Source organism: Panthera tigris, chromosome A2 (assembly GCF_018350195.1).
Source record: "Panthera tigris isolate Pti1 chromosome A2, P.tigris_Pti1_mat1.1, whole genome shotgun sequence".
Lineage (NCBI taxonomy): Eukaryota > Metazoa > Chordata > Mammalia > Carnivora > Felidae > Panthera > Panthera tigris.
This window is the reverse complement of record NC_056661.1, coordinates 25,564,766-25,585,977: the sequence shown is the minus strand read 5'-3', so window position 1 is coordinate 25,585,977 and position 21,212 is coordinate 25,564,766. Positions and strand designations below refer to the sequence as shown.

The window sequence follows — 21,212 nt, the reverse complement described above, 5'->3', positions numbered from 1 at the left end:
ACAAGTGGACTAGAAACAGAGCTGAGTCATTCTTGCAGAGAACAGAGTGAATGACATGGATTAAACTGTTGAATATTGGGAGGGGCACCTGGGTGGCTCGGTTGAGCGTCCGACTTCTGCTTGGGTCATGATCTTGTGGTTGGTGGGTTCAAGCCCCATATTGGGCTCACTGCTGTCAGTGCGGAGGCCACTTCAGATCCTAGCTCCCACCCTCCCCTCCCCACCCCGCTTCTCCCCTGCTCATTCTGTCTCTCTCAAAAATAAATAGAACATTAAAAAAAAGAATAATGGGATAACGTATATTAAGCATGATGTTTGGCATATAGTGAGTGCTATTAAATAAATATATTAGCACTATTTATATAATATATAGTCTCAAGTGCTTTGAAAATTTCAAAGGATATGGTTTCTTTAAGAAGCTTGCATTTTTTTTAATGTTTATTTTTGAGAGAGAGAGCATGTGCAAGCAAGTGGGGGAGTGGCAGAGAGAGGAGGACAGAGGATCCGAAGCAGGCTCTGTGCTGACAGCAGTGAGCCCAATGGGGGGCTTGAACTCATGAACTGTGAGATCATGAACTGTGAGATCATGACCTGAGCCAAAGTCGGACACTCAACCAACTGAGCCACCCATGTGCCCCAAGAAACTGGCATTCTAATGGAATATAGACAACAATCAGCAAAAGTAATTACATTATTAAACCTAAAGAACTGGAACGAATATATATATGTACACATATGTATACATATGTATACATACACATAAATCAGGGCACCTGGCTGACTCAGTCATAGAATGTGTGACTCTTGATCTCAGGGTGGTGAGTTCAAGCTCCAAGTTGGGTGTAAAGATTACTTTGAAAAATAAAATCTTAAAAAAAATCAGAGGTGAGGAAAACATATATAATGTAGTATGTTGTTTTTTAATACACACTTTAGAGTTGGGGCAACCTCATAACACCTTCCTCATAGTTGTTAAATTAAATGAAGTATAGGACTTGCTACATGGTAAATGATTAATAAACAATAGCAGTTTCTCCCTTTGGGGCTCAATTTTCTCATTTTCAAAAAGAAGGCAGTGAGAATAGTGGTTAAGAGTGTTGTGGGGCACCTGGGTGGCTCAGTCGGTTGAGCGTCTGACATCGGCTCAGGTCATTATTTCACAATTGGTGGGTTTGAGCCCTGCATCGGGCTCTGTGCTGACAGCTTGGAGCCTGGAGCCTGCTTCAGATTCTGTGTCTCTCCCTCTTTCTCTCTGTCCCTCCGGCACTTGTTCTCTCTCTCTCTCTCTCTCTCTCTAAATAAACATTTTTTTTTTCAAAAAAGAGAGAGAGTGTTGACATCAGGGGCTTCTGGGTGGCCTAGTCTGACTCTTGGTTTCAGCTCAGGTCATGATCCCAGGGTCATAAGATCAAGTCCCAAGTTGGGCTCTGCACTGAGTGTGGAGCCTGCTTAAGATTCTCTTGTCTCCCTCTGCCCCCTCTCCCTTGGTCGTGCACTCATTCCAGGAAAGGAAAGGAAAGGAAAGGAAAGGAAAGGAAAGGAAAGGAAAGGAAAGGAAAGGAAAGAAAGGAAAGAAAAAAGGGTATTGACATCAGAAGAAATGGGTTCTTATCTGCAATTCTAAAAAAAAAAAAAAATTTATGTTTATTTTTGGGAGAGAGACAGAGTATGAGAGGGGAAGGGGCAGAGAGAGAGGAAGACAAGGAATCTGAAGTAGGCTCCAGGCTCCAAGCTGTCAGCACAGGGACGAACGTGGGGCTCAAACACAAACTGGGAGATCATGACCTGAGCCGAAGTCGGACGCCTAACTGACTGAGCCACCCAGGTGCCCCTCTTATATGTAATTCTACTGCTTATTAGCTGTGAGGCCTTTGGCATGTTACTTAACCTCTCTGATCCTGATTATCCTTATCTTTACAATAGAGACATTTCAGTAGGCCATTGACATCCTGTTGTGTTACCTCTATTAGCTACTTGATGTATAGCTTTTTTTTTAAATTTTTTTTTTAACGTTTATTTATTTTTGAGACAGAGAGAGACAGAGCATGAATGGGGGAGGGTCAGAGAGAGGGAGACACAGAATCTGAAACAGGCTCCAGGCTCTGAGCTGTCAGCACAGAGCCTGACGCGGGGCTTGAACTCACGGACCGCGAGATCATGACCTGAGCCGAAGTCGGCCGCTTAACCGACTGAGCCACCCAGGCGCCCCTGTATAGCATAGTTTAAATGGAAATCTGAAAATTCTACTCTGACATCTTCATTTGTTTTTTTTTGTTTGTTTGTTTGTTTTAGGTTTTAGATGCTAGAGATGGACATCAGAATTCTTTCCATCTGTTTTGCTTAATTAAACCAAAAACCTGGATTAAGAAGTGGGGCATCTGGGTGGCTCAGTTGGTTAAGTGTCTGACTTTGGCTCAGGTCATGATCTCCTGGTTCATGAGTTTGAGCCCCACGTTGTACAGCTCAGAGCCTGGAACCTACTTCAAATTCTGTGTCTTCCTCTCTCTCTGCCCCTCCCCAGTTGCACTTTGTCTATCTTTCTCTCAAAAATAAATAAACATTAAAAAATGTAAAAAAAAAAAAGATTTGGAAGAAGGTATGAGGAAGGGAACCCATTTTCATTTGTCTTGAGAAATTCAGAGAGTCAACTTGGGAGGAACCTTAGAATCAGGTGAACATTGTTTTACAGAATTCTATATAAAATGCAAAACAGACATAAGTCTACTTAATCTAACAAGCTTCCAAAATGTAATTTTAAGTTACTCAACTGCTAAGCAACTCATTACATGTATTTCCAGTGCAAAGTAAGGTTCTTTTCAAGGGAGATATAGTCTTTAATTCTGCTTAAGTTAAATTCTAGGAATATGTGTGGATCTCTCAGGTAATTATATAGACTTTCAGTTATTACAAATTAAATAGTATTTTGCTTCACACCAGAAATTAATAAACATTTCTGTTAAATTGCTTAAAGAGTTTAAAAGTCTGAGTGCAAAAACCAATTGCTTTCTCTTTGCATTTCTCTGGTGCTCTTTAAATATTGTGTATTTAATTACATTTAATTTCACCTTACTTAACATTGTTATTTCTGGAATTATCTGGAAATTTTTAAAAAGGGCAGAATAAATCCATTGTAGATAAAATGGCTTTACCTTATTATCCACTAAAGTTTTTGCTTTTGACTGCTCAGGGTCATTATGAGAAATGACAGCTTCTGAAGGGTAGTTCTACCAAATGGAGCTTTCCTCAGCAGACCTTCAAGAATACAAAATATCTTCCTCTTTTTCAAACCCTGCAGATTTTTCTTATTCAACCCCACCTGGCAGAATGTACTGTTTGAAATAAGCATCTACAGAACCTCCTAGGATAGCACTGTTAGAAAAAGCAAAATTGGAGTATCTGGACTAGTGATCAGCAAGAGAAAGAAACAGAGGGCGATTTAAATATTTTTTTTTATTCTTAAAAATTTTGTTTAAATTTAAGACAGAAACAGAGCATGAGTGGGAGAGGGGCAGAGAGAGAGGGAGACACAGAATCTGAAGCAGGCTCCAGGCTCTGAGCTGTCAGCACAGAGCCCGACACAGGGCTCAAACCCAGAGAAGCGAGAGATCATGATCTGAGCCGAAGTCGGATGCTTAACCGACAGGCACCCCTAAATATTTCTTTTTTTAAAAATTGATATTTCCAGTTTCCTCCATTACAAACAATGATGTAATAAACATTGTTTGAAGACAACAAATTTGAGGGAAACTTTCATTACCATAAATTCCTCGAAGATCCAAGAGTATGCATGTTTTATAATCTTCTAGATCAGTTAAGTAAGTTATTTTATGTACCTACAACGGAATGCAGCTATTAAAAAGAATGAGTTAAGTCTATAATTACTGTTTTGTTTCTTTTTCTTTTGTCGTTTTTTCTTTCTTTCAGAGAGAGATTGTGAGCTGGGATAGGGGCAGGGGAGAGAGAGAGAATCTTAAGCAGGCTCCATGCTCAGCACAGAGCCTGACATGTGGTTTGATCCCACAACTCTGGGATCATGACCTGAGCCAAAATCAAGAGTCAGATTCTCAACTGACTGACCACCCAGGCACCCCAAGTACTGATATTTTTAAATGCCCATAGTATTTTGTTAAACAAAAAAGGGGTTGCTTAGCAGTATAAAATCCCATTAACATTTATGTAGACATGTTAGTATTTCATGGAGGAAAATGTGGAAGAACTTATGTCAAACAGTGGTTGACTCATTAATCAAATTCAAAGATTACTTTTTAAATTATGAAAGCAATGCATGGATACTTCTTGTTAAAATAAATTAATACAGATATACAAACACTTGTACTCAAGTGTTCAGTCTTATTCCTTAAATCTCAATACTTTAAATGACCCAAAGCCTATCACTTGGTGAACGGATAAAGAAATTGTATATCCACAGTGGAATACCACTCAGCAGTGAAAAAGAACAAACTATTGATACACACTATAACATAGATCAATCTCAAAATCATTATGCTAGGAGAAAAAAGCCATACACAAAAGACTACATACATACTGTATGGTTTCATTTATATGAAATTTGGGGAAGGACCAGTGTTTGGCCAAGGGCTGAAGGTAAGGGAAGAGGATGAGTATAAAGGAGTATGAGGGAACTTTTGGGGGTATTAAAAATGATTGATATGATAATGGTATTGGCTCTGCTACTGTATACATGTTTATATTCATACAATTGTACAGTTAAAATTGGTGAATTTTATTGCATGTACAAATTATATTTCAATAAAGCAAAAATGTTAAAGTACAGACTAAGCTCTCTTTTGACTACTACAGCAAAACCAGGTTCCCTCACTTCTGGGAATGATCCCCTCCTCCCTCCAAACAGGATAAACAGGTAACCTCTATCACCACAACAGATTCCACTTCAAAATTCTTATTCTGCATTTACACACACACACACACACACACACACACACACACACACACACAGGGGAAATCCACACTTTTATATTGTTTCACACTGCTTAGTCATCATTTGGTATTTTCCACTAGCTGTGTCTTGGAGACCTTTTCATTAGAATATATAATTCTGTATTATTCTAACTTCTGATAGTATTACATAGTATGGCTATAACAGTGTATTCAGCCATCCCTCTATCACTCAACCATATTTGAGTGTCATGGTGTGCCAACTCCGGGGAATACAATGATACATAAAAACGGACTAGGGTCCTGGCTTCTCAGCGCTTTCAGACAAGGGTGGAGGAAAGGGAGGAAGTTTGTCAATAATATTAAGTGTGAAATCGTAACAATGAAGAGAGGCTATGATTCTTTGAGCCTGAGTAATTCATCTAGTGAGATCAATAAAATATTTTCCAAGGGAGTTAAACAGATCTGAAGGGCTGGTGATGGGGACTTAACTAAGGTACAGAGGTGTAGGTAGGAGGAGCTACTAATCCTAAACTGCATAACGGTGTAGAGGAAATAATGGTGATGTGGCGAAGATTATGGGGAACGTGCTTTTAAAAAAATTTTATAAGATATATACCTTATTTTGTAATCAGGAAAACATTAATTTTATAAATATTAATTTTTTTAATGTTTATTTTTGAGAGACAGAACGAAAGGTGGGGAGGGGCAGAGAGAGAGGGAGACACAGAATCTGAAGCAGGCTCCAGGCTCTGAGCCATCAGCACAGCTCCAACCCACAGACCGGGAGAGAGATCATGATCCAAGACAAGTCGGAAGTAAGTCGAGGCTTAACCGACTGAGCCACCTAGGTGCCCCAAGATCAGAAATATTTTTCAAAGTGAGAAGGCTTTCCACTTTCTCAAAATAAGAAATAAGCTTTCCAGGGTTCAGAGAGAGAAAAGGTACACGAAAAACAATCCTTCCTCGTTGGCTTCTCTTTAAAAAGCTGCACTAGTCGATGAAAATGTCTCACAGCTATCTCATCTTGACATAAGATTAGGGGATGTTCATTACGACCTGGAGCGGAGAGGTCAATGCGTCTAGGCCACAGCCTCTATCTCTGCAGGACAGCTTTTAACCACTTATCTCCTGGGAAAGCAGGGCCCGTCTTCACTTCTCCACTAGGGGAAGTGCCTAGTGCTGCGCACGAAACGTGTACTTTCGTGGACGGGGGAGTCCGCAGCGGGCATTCAGTTTAAGAGTAGGTCGCTCAAAGGCAGGAAGAAAAGGTTCACTTCCTAACCCACAATGCACAGAGCGCCTTTCCGGAAGTAAGGACAACAGCCTCCTGAAAGTATTTATCCGGGCGGAAGCGTCTCGCCTAGACTCTGATTGGAAGTGACCAGCCAGGGCATTGTGGGACTTTGTCCGTCTCCCAGTACGCATGTGCTAACTGGCGTCGCCCCGATGGTCCACGTCCGGGAGGAGACAACTGCCAAAGAATCGCGTCCCCGAAGTTGGCCAATCCCTTTCGTGCGCAGGCGCAGTGGTTCAGGCAGCACCGGAAGCGCAGGGGGTTGGGGCGGCGGTGACGCGATTCTGTCCGCGTTGGAGGGGCCGGGCCGCCGCCGGAGTAGCCGCGGCTACCGCGTGACGTGGCATAGCAAAAGCCTAAAACGCCAGAGCCGGAGCTGCCGCGCCAGTCGTCGAGCAGGTCCTCGCCCCGTTAATTCTTGCTCTGGAGCTTCGTCCGACACGCCGGCCAGCGAGCCGTGTCTGTCGCCTTCTTTCTCCTTCAACCCGTCTTCCTTCGCTCAGTTTGTCGGGAGAGTGAAAAGAGAAGGCCCGGGGACGCCCCAAAACCCCTTCTGCTCCTGCCCATCGCAAGTGCCACTACTGCCATGGGCCTCACCATCTCCTCCCTTTTCTCCCGCCTCTTCGGCAAGAAGCAGATGCGCATTTTGATGGGTGAGTGAGGGGCCGAGAACCGAGGGCAGGCCCCAGTAGGGATCGGGTAAGGCCGGGTCTGGGTGCTAGGGGCCGCCTTGGGGCCTGTTTGCCCCTCCGCCCGCGGTGGTGGGGGAGGGGCGGCGGGCTCGGGGTCAGGAGGAATTCTTAACGGGGAACAATGGGGCGAAAGGTGGGCGGTCGCCCCAGATCTGTGTAAAAGGACTGGACAGGGCCGCGGGGCAAGGTTTCTTCCTTGTGGCTGTGGTTTTCTCTACTTGATCTTACTGAAAGCTACACAAGATCGGGCGCAGATGTGGGGAAAGCGAACTCCCATCTCGCTAAGCCCGGAAGACACTGGCGAGGCCCATTCTGAGAGTGCGGTCTGGCTCGTCTCTTCTCCGGTGTGGGCAGCGGTCCGAAGTGAGGCAGAACAACTCTAGCCTTCCTCCTCCCCCTTTCTGCACCGTGTACACACTCTGCACACTCCAGTGGTATGTGAGCGAGCCGTCGCCAGGAGCCCGGAGCCGGCCGGGCCAGGAAGTGACCAGGCCCAGAGCGGTGGTCAGGGAGCACCCAAGGTTTCAGAAGAGTCCGGAGTCCTCAGCGCTCACTTCGCCAAACTTCGCGCTGGATTCCATTTCGTATTTATTTCTTTTCCTTATTAATGTCCCCTTATCTTTTGGCCATTCTCAAAAACTAAATATATTTGGTTTATGCTCTTTGGTTTTCAATTGATTTTTATCTAGCTGACTAAGGTTTAATGAAAAAAAAACTTTTAAAGCTATTTTTTTTTTTTTAAGCCGGTAACAAATTTCCAGTAACTGAACATCCCGACACTCAACTTTAGGGTAGCCTTGTTAAATAACAGTTACAAAGCGGGTTTTTGTTTTTTTTTAATTGTTTGGGAAATAGGCTTTTAAAACACTGCTTTTCGGTGCCAGCTTTTCTGTTTTTAGTTATTCCAGCTGAGGGAGAAGAGGCTTGCATGTCACTTGGGTGATAGGAGCAACCCCTCCCCCATATTGCTGTGAGTAGTCTCTACATCACAGCTAAGCTGTGTGGGCCTGAGTAATGCCACAAGGAGCCCTCTAACTTTAAACGTTGAAACTTGTCGGTTCGTTAGATTTTCCACAGTGGGGAGGAAGTTTTATTTTCTAGTTCTCCTACCACTGAAAGTTTTCCAAAGCAAGATTCAGTAATTGGAGGTGTATGAAGGTTAAGGACATACACATTTAGTTATTTTTTCACTTAACTGTTATTCCAGCTTCTTCACAGTTCGTGGAACAATTGTTAATAATTCATTCAGAAAGATGTCCAAATGTTTTCTCTTTAAAAGTTTCTTAGATTTCATTTTTAGAGACAATTTTTTAAAGGAGGACAAGCATACTAAGTTTTTAAGGTGGCTGAAAATTGACAGTCTGAAAAGGATCTGAAGTCATTGGGAGGACTTTGGACTGTGATAAATGAATTTCCAGGCTGTTCCTTAAAGAAATTAGTACCTAGTTGTGTTCCTGGAAATGTACTAAGTTGGTCCTTTTACTTAAGATACATTCTAAACCAATTGCTGTTTCACATTCTAAGTTTTCTGTGATGGCTAAAAGTTTCAGAGGGAGAAGAAAGGTAGAATTATGCTCTAAGAACTTTCCTAAATTTACTATATTAGAGGAGCATTTCTCCCCCTACCCCTAAAAAATAATGACTGAAAGAAAATGAAAAAGTATTTAACTTTGCAAGGGATCGAAGTCATGATTTGGAGTGAACTCATTTTATGTTAAATGTTTTATTGCTCAGGTTTCCTATACTTGTTTTGCAGTTTAGTTTTGGGATAATCAGATTTCCTTGATTAAAAACACTTCAGTCACAAGGTCAACTTTTATAGTAACTCAGCAGATGAAGCATAACCTTAGAAGGATATGTGTGTGGGTAGGGAAAGAGATGATTTGGAAGTTTGATAAATGATTTTTTTTTTTTTTTGGTCTAGCTTTATGAGTGTCTGCATAAATAATCACTCTTAAGGTGAATGGGGCAGGCCCCACTCAAGTTTAAGAATTAGGAGTTAATTGGGTTTTTTTGTTGTTTGTTTTCATATTAATGTTCGCTGGCAGGTATGTGGGCTTTGTTTTCCTTTATAAGGTTCACATGAAATTCATACCTTCTTGAGTAAGTGACTTTCAGACTTTATCATTTTAAAGTGTTATTGAAAGATGGTAGTAGTTAGCTCATGAGTCTGGTTTGCCAAATTACTGTTAAGTTTAAAATTTTATTCCTACACGTGTTCTCCCAGAAAGTTCAAGTAATTTTAAAAGATGTTTGAAGTTACAGCTTGTAGTTAAGTAATTAAAAACCAATACAGTGTTTCAAATGTAATGTATAGATTGGCAGAAATTGTATAGTTTTTTTTTGTTTGGGGAAATCACTCGTGAATTATATTATTGAGCTTAAATTCAAAGATGACCAATTTCCATCTTAGATTTCTCATGTAGCCCTGCATTATCTTATTTTTAGACTGATCTCCAGTGTCTTGATCTGTGGTAAGATGTACTTTTGTAGATGACTCCCCCAAGTTTTGTTTACATTGGAAAACACTAATGTAGGTTCTATAGAGGAATTATTAATCCTGCACTCTTTGAACTTGAAAGTTTCTTGCTATTGAAAAGCTAGAAAAAATGTTGCTTTCTAAAAGATTGCTAATTACGGTATAATTTTGTATTGCCTTATATGTGACTGTGACTGTTTTTTTGGGGGTGGCACGGGAGGTTCCTCTATTTGCCAATTTGAAAAATGTTACTAATATTTTAAATGAGGCTTCAAGCTGAGGAGTGGCATTTCATGCTTTTTCCCTAGCGTATTTTGTAAATACATTTCTTGTGTGATTTTTAATTTTTTTTTGTCCTCATTCTAGAAATAACATGTCCTGGGGCACCTGGGTTGCTTATTTGGTTGAGCATCCGACTTTGGCTCAGGTCATATCTCACAGCTCATGAGTTTGAGCCCCGCGTCGGGCTCTGCTGGCAGCTCAGATCCTGCTTCGGATTCTGTGTCTCCCTTTCTCTCTGCCCCTCCACTGCTCACACTCTGTCTCTCTGTCTCTCTCTCTCAAAAATAAACGTTAAAAAATAAATAAAAACAACATATCCTTTTTGTTAAATTTTAAAAATATGAGAAAAGAATAAAGTGATAACTATAATTCCACCATTTCACTGTTGTTAACATTTATTATATTTACTTTCAGGCTTTTGAGAGGATATTTGTGTTCTCTCTTTTTGACTTAGCATATTAGCATTTTCTCAGGTCATTGGTTGAACACATAATTATCAGGCTTAAAAAAAAAGCCCTTTTGATTAGTTATGTGATTTAAGGAAACAGAAAAGGCAAAAGTCTTTAGTTTGATGCCACTAGAAGTTGATACAACAATTTTTAGATGCACCTTCTGGCATTATTGCAAATGGCTTTCAACTGATAATTTGCTGCTAATTAACACATTGATCAAAGTGCACATACTTCTGATGTATTGGGTAGAAGTAAAACTTAAGCTTATTATAATTTTTCTTTTCACCTGGCAGCCTCGCTTTCAGGTTTGATGGTCAAACTTCTGAGGAATTAGATAAAATACCTTTTAAGATACAGTGTGTCCATCAGAGAAAACTAAAGGCAGGGTAGCAATATATAAATATCTTTTGAGAGCTTTGGCCTATACTTCGGGGGTTTTTTTGTTTTTCTTTTAATTAAAAAGTTGAGATGCAATTCATGTAACATAAAATTTATCCCTTTAAAGTATACAATTCAGAGGTTTTACTGTATTCACAAACTTGTGTCACCACCACCAGTTTTAATTCTAGAACATTTTAATCAGCCTAGAAAGACACTCTATACCCGTTAGCAGTTACTGTTCCCCTTCTTCCCCAGTTCTTTCTGCAACCAGTCATGTACTTTTAGTTTCTATGGATTTGTGTGTCCATGATAGTTAACATAATGTTACCATACAATATATGTCCTTTAGTATCTAGCTTCTTTCACTTAGCATAATGTTTTCAAAGCTCATAGCATGTTTCAGTACTTCATTCCTTTTTATGGCTGAAGAGTAATTCCATAATATGAACATACCACATTTTGTTTATCCATTCATCATTTGATGGAAGTTTGATCGTTTCCACGTTTTGGCTCTTATGAGTAATGCTGCTGTGAACGTTTGAAAACAAGTTTTTGTATGGGCATATGATTTTAATTGTCTTGGGTTCTGTGTTAACTATATTTAACATTTTGAGGAGCTGACAAAACTTTTCCAAATCAGCTACACCATTTACATTCCCATCAGCTTTGAATGAGAGATCTAATTTCTCTATAAGACTTGTGGTATTGCATACCTGTTCTACTCCTGTGATTCTGGGGACATTTCTGAACCTTAGATGCTGTGTGTGAAAAATGGAGGATAGTTGTGAGATTTATATTATAAAAATGTGTGGAATCCACCCAATGTTGTGCTCAAAACACAGTAAGCACTCAATTTAAATTATTTTTAAATAATTGTGAAGTTGATTTCAAGCTTTCGTGTAGAAAATTTTCAAGATAAAAGAAAACATGAAGAAGAAATAATCCTATGTGAAATTTTACCCATCTGAAAATACACTTTTTTCATCTAAGTCTCTTTTTTGCATTTTTTTTCCTTAAGTAAAGATCACTGGGATCTAGCTTCTTTAACTTAGAATATTTTTTGCTGCTACATTTTAGTAGACATACTTTTTAACGATTGGTAAAGATTTTGGGGGTAGTTTTGCTGCTGTTAATACTTTGGTCAAAGTGCAGGTTCAGTTAAGGAGAACAAGTAATTCCAGTATATCTTTCAATACAGTGACTTGTTTATGGGGGTGGAAGGGAGGGAGGACATTACTGGAATGTACAGATTAGAGTCTTATCTTGGCTAGTTGAGAATTGGTTATAGTTTCATTTTGTGGAGAAATCTCATTGCCAAATATTGCCACATTAAGGAAATACCTAAGAAATGACTAAAGTAGTGCAAAATTGTTAGATCAACACATTTTTGAGTAAAGAACTATACAGTGAGTTTTAAGTGATGGAGCACATTAATTTATGCATCTTTAATCTCGCAGTAGAAATTTCTTTTTAAAAACTTCTGCTTTGCATTTATTACAACACTATTATTTTGGGTGCAACTCAAAAGAAACTCTGGTGATTTAAAAATCTTATATGTGGCTGTGAGCCATTTAATTGTTGTCTACAGTTTTTAAAGTTTTACTTATTTTGAGAGAGAGCATGGTGCAAGTTGGGGAAGGGCGGCCGGGGGGGGGGGGGGGAGAGAAAAAGAGAGGAAGGAAGGAAGGAAGGAAGGGAAGAAGGGAAGAAGGAAAGAAAGAATCCCAAGCAGTCTCCCTACTGTCAGGACAAAGCATGATTTGGGGCTCAATCCCATGAACCTTGATATTGTGACCTGAGCTGAAACCAAGAGCTGGCCACTTAACTGCCTGAGCCACTCAGGCACCCCACAATTTTTATTTTAAAAATAACTTGCTGAGGGGCGCCTGGGTGGCTTGGTCGGTTGAGCGTCCGACTTCGGCTCAGGTCATGATCTCACCGTCCATGAGTTCGAGACCCCGTGTCGGGCTCTGTGCTGACAGCTTGGAGCCTGGAGCCTGTTTTGGATTCTGTGTCTCCCTCTCTCTGCCCCTCCCCTGTTCATGCTCTGACTCTCTCTGTCTCAAAAAAAAAAAAAAAAAAAAAAAAAAAAAAAAAAAAATTAAAAAAATAAAATAAAAATAACTTGCTGAAAAAGCCTTATGGTTGCATTATTTTGTAAATACTCCTTCCCTTATTTTTTTTATTAAAAATAGTCATAAAAAATATATTCAAGGCTCTTAAAGCAGTCATCTTCCTGATAGATTTATTAGGAAATGTAACCAGTCCAACATATTAATAAAGGAAATCTGCTATTTGGGATTTTTTTTAAATGAAAGTAACGCATGTTTATTGTGTAAAATTCTAACTGTAGAAATAGAAGAATATTAGTTATGTACATGAGTGGGTGTAACGCTTTCATTTAAAAAAATTGGGTTACCTCTGTTTTTCTAGAACTTAAGATAGTTATATAATCATAATTTGTCTTGGGTTTCTTCCATTCCTTGTTAGTATTTTTGTATTTAAATTGTTTCAGTGATGGTGTGAGGTTCAGTTTGACTCAATTTGATTGGCATGTGCCATAGTTCTCAAACCTAACTCATGTTCGTTTGTTCTTTCTTTTAAATAAATGTATTTTTAAATATTATTATTATTATTATTATTATTTTACGTTGGGCATGAAGCCCAACTTGGGACTTGAACTCATAACCCTGAGATCAAGACCTGAGCTGAGATCAAGAGTCTGATGCTTAACCAACTGAGCCACTCAGGTGCCCCTCGTGTTTTTTCTAATCAGTATCTCAGTTTCACTTCTTCTGACTTGGGTTTAATCATATTTTGACTCAGTTACTTAAGGGTGAATTTTGCTTTATTTTAAAATTTGATTAAGGGGTGTCTGGGTGGCTCAGTCGGTTAAGTGTCCGACTTAAGGCTCAGGTCATGATCTAACAGCTCGTGAGTTTGATGCGAGCCCCGCCATCAAGCTCAGAGCCTGGACCCTGCTTTGGATTCTGTGTCTCCCTCTCTCTCTGCCCCTCCCCCACTTGTGCTGTGTGTGCATGTGTGTGTGTGTCTCTCTCTGTTAAAAATAAACATTTAAAAACTTTTTTTTTTTTTTTATCAAAATCACCTGAGAAGGACTCTTCCAAGAGACCGCTTTTTTGAACAAGGAACCCATCATTTTGTTCTACTCTTCATTTTCTGTATTTTTACTGAAGCTGTCAAATTTGAGGCAGTTTCTTTTGTTTCTTTGTGTATATTTTAGAATTAGGTTTCCTGATTTTTTTTGATACTGTCCCATACTCAAAAAACAAAACCCCTCCTGGTGCCAGTGGTTTTTCTTATGCCTGTGAGTGAGGGCTTGGCTGCTCACTCTGACTAGTAAGTGTCATAGTATTTTGGAAAGAATAAACCTGAATATCTGAGTATGAAGAAGTAGGGAACACCGTTTGATTAGAGGACACAAGATATAAAGATATAAATTGCTTGAGTGTCCAGAGAGATCTTAAAGCTACCTTTGTAGGGTATAGAGCAGAAACGGTTGTTACGGGGCACCTGGGTGGCTCAGTTGGTTGAGCGTCGACTTTGGCTCACGTTATGATCTTGCTCTGCTCGTGCTCTGTCTCTCTGTCTCTCAAAAGTGAATAAACGTTAAAAAAATTTTTTTTTTAAAAAAAGAAACGGTTGTTACATGGGTACAGGAGGTCTGAAATTGCCTGTGGCCTTTAGGTCTGTTTTAGGTAAGTGGGGTGATTTCTCTGTTTTTTCAACTTAATAGCATTTGTTAATGTGCCAAGTCATGCTTTGATTTAAATATTTAGAAAGCATCCTTGCTTAAATCAATACTCAGTTGAACTCATTTCAAAATCTGGGATAGTGTAAATCTAGGTGGGCAAATGTGATGTCCTTGGAACAGTGATAAATTCGATGAGGCTATTAGATATTGGCCTTTCATTTGGAAGGGTTTAGCAAACAATGTAGAATATGCAGGTTTTGAGAGATTCATACTTAGAATGAACATTTAATTTGCTCATTACTATCAGTGTAATAAAGAAATATACCATCTTGTTCCAGTATGGATTTTTTTTCTTCAGAAATAAGCGCATTCTTCCCTACTTGTATCTGCCTCAAAGGAGTCATTTAAAGAATTTAGACATTAGTTACATTGGAGGTGAATATAATAGGGCTATTTGGTTACCCAAATTAACCAATCTTGTGTTCTCATTTCTGTGCATTTGATGTAGGAATGGATATAAATAGGGGTAAAATTGGCCCCATCTTCCTTTGGATACTAGGGCATGGTTATATATTTTTTAAAGATAATTTTTATTCACTTTTTAATTTTTTTATTTTTTAATATTTTTTTAATGTTTTTTAATGTTTATTCATGTTTTTAAGAGACAGAGAGCATGAGTGGGGGAGGGGCAGAGAGAGAGAGAGAGGGAGACACAGAATCCAAAGCAGGCTCCAGGCTCTTCAGCTGTCAGCACAGAGCCTGACGTGGGGCTTGAACCCACGAACAGTGAGATCGTGACCTGAGCTGAGGTTGGATGCTTAACCGATTGAACTGCTCACGCACCCCCATTTTTTGAATTTTTTAATTAAAAAAAAGGTTTTTTTAGGGTGAGCATGCAAATGAGGGAACAGGGCAGAGGGAGAGAGAGAGTCCAAGTAGGACTCAATCCCCACCACCCTGGTATCATGATCTGAGCCGATATCAAGAGTCGGATGTTTAACAGACTAAGCCACCCAGGCGCTCCTTTATTCACTTGTTTTTGTGTGTTTTCCGATTCAGTTTGTGACTTGTGTTTTTAAAAATGAGAGTAGTTCGTAGAATTAATAAGAACTTGAATTGGAAAAGATCTTAGATTAAATGATTCAGTCTCTCCTTGTTTTATACCTAATTTCTCTGGTCTCCGTTTTCTAGAGTGACTTGTTTAAAGGCAGTTAACTAGTTTGTGGCAAAGCAAATCTAGAGACTAGAGCCTGAGTCAGCCTGATACTCTTTTCTTTTCACTACTACATGTTGTCTCTCTAGGTCTAGAAAGAAAAACGGAAAGGCTTTGTGTAGCAAATGTTGCTCTTGGGGATCAGAAATGAAGTAATTTCATTTCTAACTCATTTGTGCCTTGTCCAGTTGACTTTTGCTTTCAAACTATGAATTTATTGTAGAATTAATTCTTAGTATGTGCTTTTAGTCTAGATTTAAAATCTATAATGTCTTTTTCTAGTTGGATTGGATGCTGCTGGCAAGACGACCATTCTGTATAAACTGAAGTTAGGGGAGATAGTCACCACCATTCCTACCATTGGTAAGAAAGTTTACAGATGAGTTTAATTTATATCATAGTAGTATGTTATAAAGTGAAATAGAATATGGTTTAATTTTGAAACAGTTTTTTAAGGTTTATTTTTTAGAGCAACTTTATGTTTGCAGAAAAATTGAGAGGAGGGTACAGAGATTTCCCATATACTCCCTACCCTCATGTATATATAGTTTCTCCCTTTATCAACATCACTCATTTGAGTGGTACATTTGTTATAATTGATGAACCTCATTGACACATTATAATCATCTAAAGTCCATGGTCTACCTTACGGTTAACTTTTGGTTTTGTGCATTCTGTGGGTTTGGATAAATGTCCTGTGGCATATATCTATCATTATAACTGGCTTAGATTCTTTTTAAGTTTGTTAATTATCTAGTAGGACTTTAAAAAAGCAATTCTGAGGCAATTCACAATAAAGGGGTCTGTTTTCTTTATGACATTTTGCACCACTGTCTTTTTTTTCTTTGTAGGTTTTAATGTGGAAACAGTAGAATATAAGAACATTTGTTTCACGGTATGGGATGTTGGTGGTCAAGATAAAATTAGGCCTCTCTGGAGGCATTACTTCCAAAATACCCAGGTAAGGAATGCTGTACAGTTTGTATAACTTTTCTTTGTATGTTTCATGCTTTAAAGTTTCTGTCACTGTCTACTATTTGACTGGGTGTTGGTGTTTACTCTGTGAGTTGGCATTCTTATCATTGCTTACGTCTTCTTCAGTGAACTCTCTCACTTATGCCTTTGAAGGCTAAATTACCCAATGTGGAAGATTTACATAGCCATCATAACAATATTTTGGAAGATTAGTTGTTGGGGGGGATGATTTTCAAGATTAAATTAGATGTCTCATCAGTAGTTGGTTTTGTTCTTAGTCTAGAAAGTAAGGTCTGTATAACTTTATCATTATAATTTTTAATGAATAAAGGGTAATTAATATTCCTTAATTTAGCCCCATTAAGTGTTTATTAAAATACAGTAGGAAAAAAAATTAATGTAGATCTACCTTGTTGGTTTATATTTTTATATTTTCACGTAGTATATATAATGGTGGCATGGGAGAGACGTTAGTAATCCTGTAGAGTAGGAGTTCTCAAATTTGGCTCCACATTAGAATTCACCTGGGGAGCTTTAAAAAAAATCCCAAAGTGCTGATCGTTAACTTGACTTGAAATTTCTGTAGATACAAACTGTGTATCAGTAATGCTTCTCAGACTTTGATGTGCATATGAATCACCTGGGTATTTACAGATCAGTTTAGTAGGGCCTGGCTAAGGCCTGATATTCTTTTTTTTTTTTTAATATTTATTTATTTTGAGAGAGCACGAGGAGGGAAGGGGCAGAAAGAGGGCGAGAGAATGAATCCCAAGCAGGCTCCATGCTGCCAACACAGAGCCTGATGCAAGGCTTGAACCCATGAATCGTGAGATCATGACCTGAGCTGAAACCAAGAGTCAGACGCTTAACTGAGCCACCCAGGTGCCCCAAGGCCTGAGATTCTGCATTTCTAGCAGGTTCTCCAGTGGTAGTACTGATGCTGTTGGTTTAGGACCTTACTTTGAAGAGCAAGGCTCTGTTACAATAAGTTTTTTCAGCAGCAGCACTGTTGACATTTTGGGCTGAGTAACTATTGTTGGCTCTCTGCATCGTAGGATGTTTAGCAGCATCCCTGTCCTCTACCCACTAGGTGCCAGTAGCAAACCCCACCCCACCCAGTTGCAGTAACCAAAAATATCTTCACATATTGCAAAATATCCTCTGGGGACAAAATTGCTCCCTCATGAAAACCATTACTCTAGGCTAACTCTTATATAGGAGCAAGCTGAAGCTTGGAATAACTTACCTAAGACCGGAGAGGTGGTTCTTGTTCTACATGTCTCTTTAAACTTGTTCCAACTCACTTGTGTTTTCTTTAAAATTTTTTTTTATTTTTTACATTTATTTATTTTTGAGAGACAGAGTGAGGCAGAGTGCGAGTGGAGGAGGGGCAGAGAGAGAGAAGGAGACAGAATCCGAAGCAGGCTTCAGGCTCTGAGAAAGTGTTCAGCACAGAGCCCAATGTGGGGCTCGAACCCACGAACTGTGAGATCATGACCTGAGCCAAAGTCAGACACTTAACCAACTGAGCCAGCTAGGCACCCCACTCACTTGTGTTTTCTACCACAGGAGAAGTTTCTCATCAGTTTTTGTTTATTACCGGAGTTGATAACATTTTGTAAGTAATGTGTGATGTTACCAACACTTCATATGTGTAAGATTTGCGCAGGACATTCTTGGTCTCCATCTCATAAAACATTGTATGCAAGTGAGGTATATTGCCACCAGGTGGCAGTGAATACCCTACATGAGTGGCTGGAACTACCAGGTTTAAGTAGTATGTCATGTCCAGTAAATAACATGCTTTTTTATTTAAAAATAAGAATGTTTCTGTTCATTAGCTGTGATTAGAAAAGTTATTTTGAGGGGCACCTGGGTGGCTCAGTTGGTTGGGCTTCTGACTGGCTCAGGTCATGATCTCGCGGTTTGTGGGTTCGAGCCCTGTGTCAGGCTCTGCACTGCTTTGGATTCTCTGTCTTCCTTTCCCTCTCCCCCTTCCCTGCTTGCGCTCTTTCTCTCTCTCTCTCTCTCTCTCTCTCTCTCTCTCTCTCTCTCTCTTTCTCTCAAAAATAAATAAACATTTTTTTTTAAAAAGCTATTTTGATAAGAGTCACATGCTTAAAAAAACTTTATTATGGAAATTGTCAAATGTATGCAAAAGTAGAGAGAATGGCATATAAACTTCCACATCTCTGTTACCCAACTTCAATTATTAGGATATAGCCAGTATTGTTTAATTGATATTCCTCTCTTATGTAATTCACCTTTTAGATTATTGTAAAGCAAGTCATAGTCCTTTCATTTAGGAAAGATGTTTTTGAAGTAAAATTAGGGATGAAGTAAAGCTTTGCTAATTCGTAATTTGTTATTCTTGACCAAGAGTAACCCTAATGTTATTCTAGATTTGTTTACAATGCTTTGTAACTTACTTTTGAGCTCTTAATTGAGATTAGACCCATTCCTGGCCTCTTTAGATCACTTTATAATCAAAAGTCCCAAGTACTTTTTCCTTGAGAACCCATTCCTGTAGGAGAAAGTTTTATGTGTTACCTGATGTAATCTCAGCTAAGCTCTTAACACCAGCTTTTCTAGCATTCCTGGTTAGTTCTTTTAGCTATAAAATGTAAAAGAAACTAATAGCATTTAACCATGCTTGTAACTTTTTTAACAAGCCAGGACACAGTGTTTGTTGTAGTAAATTGCTCTTCCCTCATTAGACAATTCCAATTATTTTGCTATTCTAAATAAGTAAATACTTGCCCTTTTAGGTAGTTTTTTCTTACTGTAGCGGAACTTATCTTTAGAATCCTAGCTTTTCTACATTCTTGATTCTGGGTTGTCCCAGGAAGTGAATAACTTTGAATTTATTGCTGAAATACTTCTCTCTCCCAGTAGTGTTACTTTGGGACTGATAGCATTATTTTACATTTTATTTTTAACTAGCAATTTCTTATTAGCACACTTGTGTGCAGGACGCAGGGGGTGGGGAAGGCAGAGGGAGACAGAGAGAGAGAGAGAATATGAATCTCAAGCAGGTTCCACACCCAGTGCCTGAGGTCATAACCTGATCTGAAATCAAGAGTTGGACTCCTAACCAGCTGAGCCACCCAGGTGCCCCTACATTTTAAAAGAGAATAAAAATGGGTTGTTAGTAATCCAGATAAAATTAGATCCCTTTTGGAGGCATTGCCTCTTCCAAAGGGTAGATTCTAAAAAGGAATGGCTTTTGGGGCGCCTGGGTGGCTCAGTCGGTTAAGCGTCTGACTTCAGCTCAGGTCATGATCTCGCAGTTTGTGAGTTTGAGCCCCACGTCAGGCTCTGTGCTGACAGCTCAGAGCCTGGAGCCTGCTTCGGATTCTGTGTCTCCCCCTCTCTCTGCCCCCTTCCCTGCTCATGCTCTGTGTCGCTCTGTGTCTCTCTGTCTCTCAATAATAAATAAATGTTAAAAAAGAAATTATAAAAAAGGAATGGCTTTTGGAATAGAAGAGGAAGGAGACAACTTTTCCTAAATGCCTGTGATAACTCAAGTACGATGCTAGATTCTTTTTGTGCCTCTATGATTACATTTAACTGGCTTATAAAGTTGATGGCCTTGTTTTATAAAAGAGGAGACATGTTCAAGGATTAGATAATTCATATAATAAATAGTCTTGAGATTTGAATTTGGTTATCTTTCCATTATGCCATACTGGCTCTCATAGCACCAGAAGTATTTTCAATGGTTAGGATGTTTAAAATGATGGTTTCCAGCAGAGATAAAGGAAATGGGTTTGAAATTTGCTAGACCAAAGGAAATTGTTATTTAATGACCATAGCCTAAAATAAATACTTGGTAAACCTGGCAAGCTTAGTACTGTGGTGGTCCTGAGGGGTAAATAGAAAATAATGTAGCCCTTTGCCTTAAGTGGATTTTGTGGTCTCAGTGGATTTAATCAAGTTACTGACATAAATAAGCACAAGACAGTTTGTGCTAAAGTGACAAATGACCAGAAATACTTCAATGGTTAGGGTTGTAGGGAGAATAATTTTTAAAGTAATCACTTTAGTATTAATAGGAATAGATTTTAACAAAGCTATCAAGGTAATCTGCCCTCTCTTTCTTACTCCAGTTGAAAATTTTCTACTTTTCCATTTGAAAGTTTTTAGAGAAGTCTTAACTGTTCCCTTAATTCCATTTCTTTTCTAGCATGGAATTTTAATATTTGTGAATATCAGTAAGAATGGTTACTATTTTTCTTTTTGTTAAGAATTTTGTGGCTCAGTGGGTTGAGTGTCCAACTTTGGCTCAGGTTATGGTTTCGCAGTTTGTGGGTTCGAGCCTGCATCAGGCTCTATGCTGTCAGCTGTCCCCCCCGCACCTTCTCTGTCCATTGTACATTGCTCGCATGTACACTCACTCTCTCTCAAAAATAAATAAAAATTTTAAAAAATAAAAAAAGAATTTCATATCTGAAGGCACCTGGCTGACTCAGTCTGTGGGACTCTTGATCTCAGGGTTGTGAGTTCAAGCCCCACATTGAGCTTAACTTAAAAAAAAAAAAAAAGTCTTCTTATTTCGATAGGTCAACAACATTATGGAGCAGAACTGATTTTTGCTGTGAAGCCTATAAAAACTGTAGGGGCGCCTGAGTGGCTCAGTTGGTTAAGCATTGGATTTCAGCTCAGGTTGTGATCTCACAGTTTGTGAGTTCAGGCCTCATGTCTGTGCTGACAGCTCAGAGCCTAGAACCTGCTTGGGATTTTGTGTCTCCCTCTCTCTCTGCTCTCCCTTGCTCGTGTTCTCTTTCTCGGTCTCTCAAAAATAGACGT

General features: G+C 39.2%; 1 protein-coding gene across 3 annotated transcripts in view; it reads left to right on the top strand.

Moving 5' to 3' along the window:
- Positions 1–6,529: 6,529 nt before the first annotated feature.
- Positions 6,530–21,212, top strand: part of ARF4 (ADP ribosylation factor 4) — a 29,626-nt gene continuing 14,943 nt past the window's right edge. For 2 of the 3 annotated variants that reach the window (XM_042979225.1, XM_042979224.1), the window contains exons 1-3: positions 6,787–6,867; positions 15,711–15,791; positions 16,280–16,389. In XM_042979225.1, the coding sequence (XP_042835159.1) occupies positions 6,801–6,867; positions 15,711–15,791; positions 16,280–16,389 (258 nt within the window). In that variant the 5' untranslated portion in view covers positions 6,787–6,800. Of the gene's footprint in view, positions 6,868–15,710; positions 15,792–16,279; positions 16,390–21,212 lie in introns of all 3 variants that reach the window. The other variant, XM_007084415.3, reaches the window with a different exon arrangement.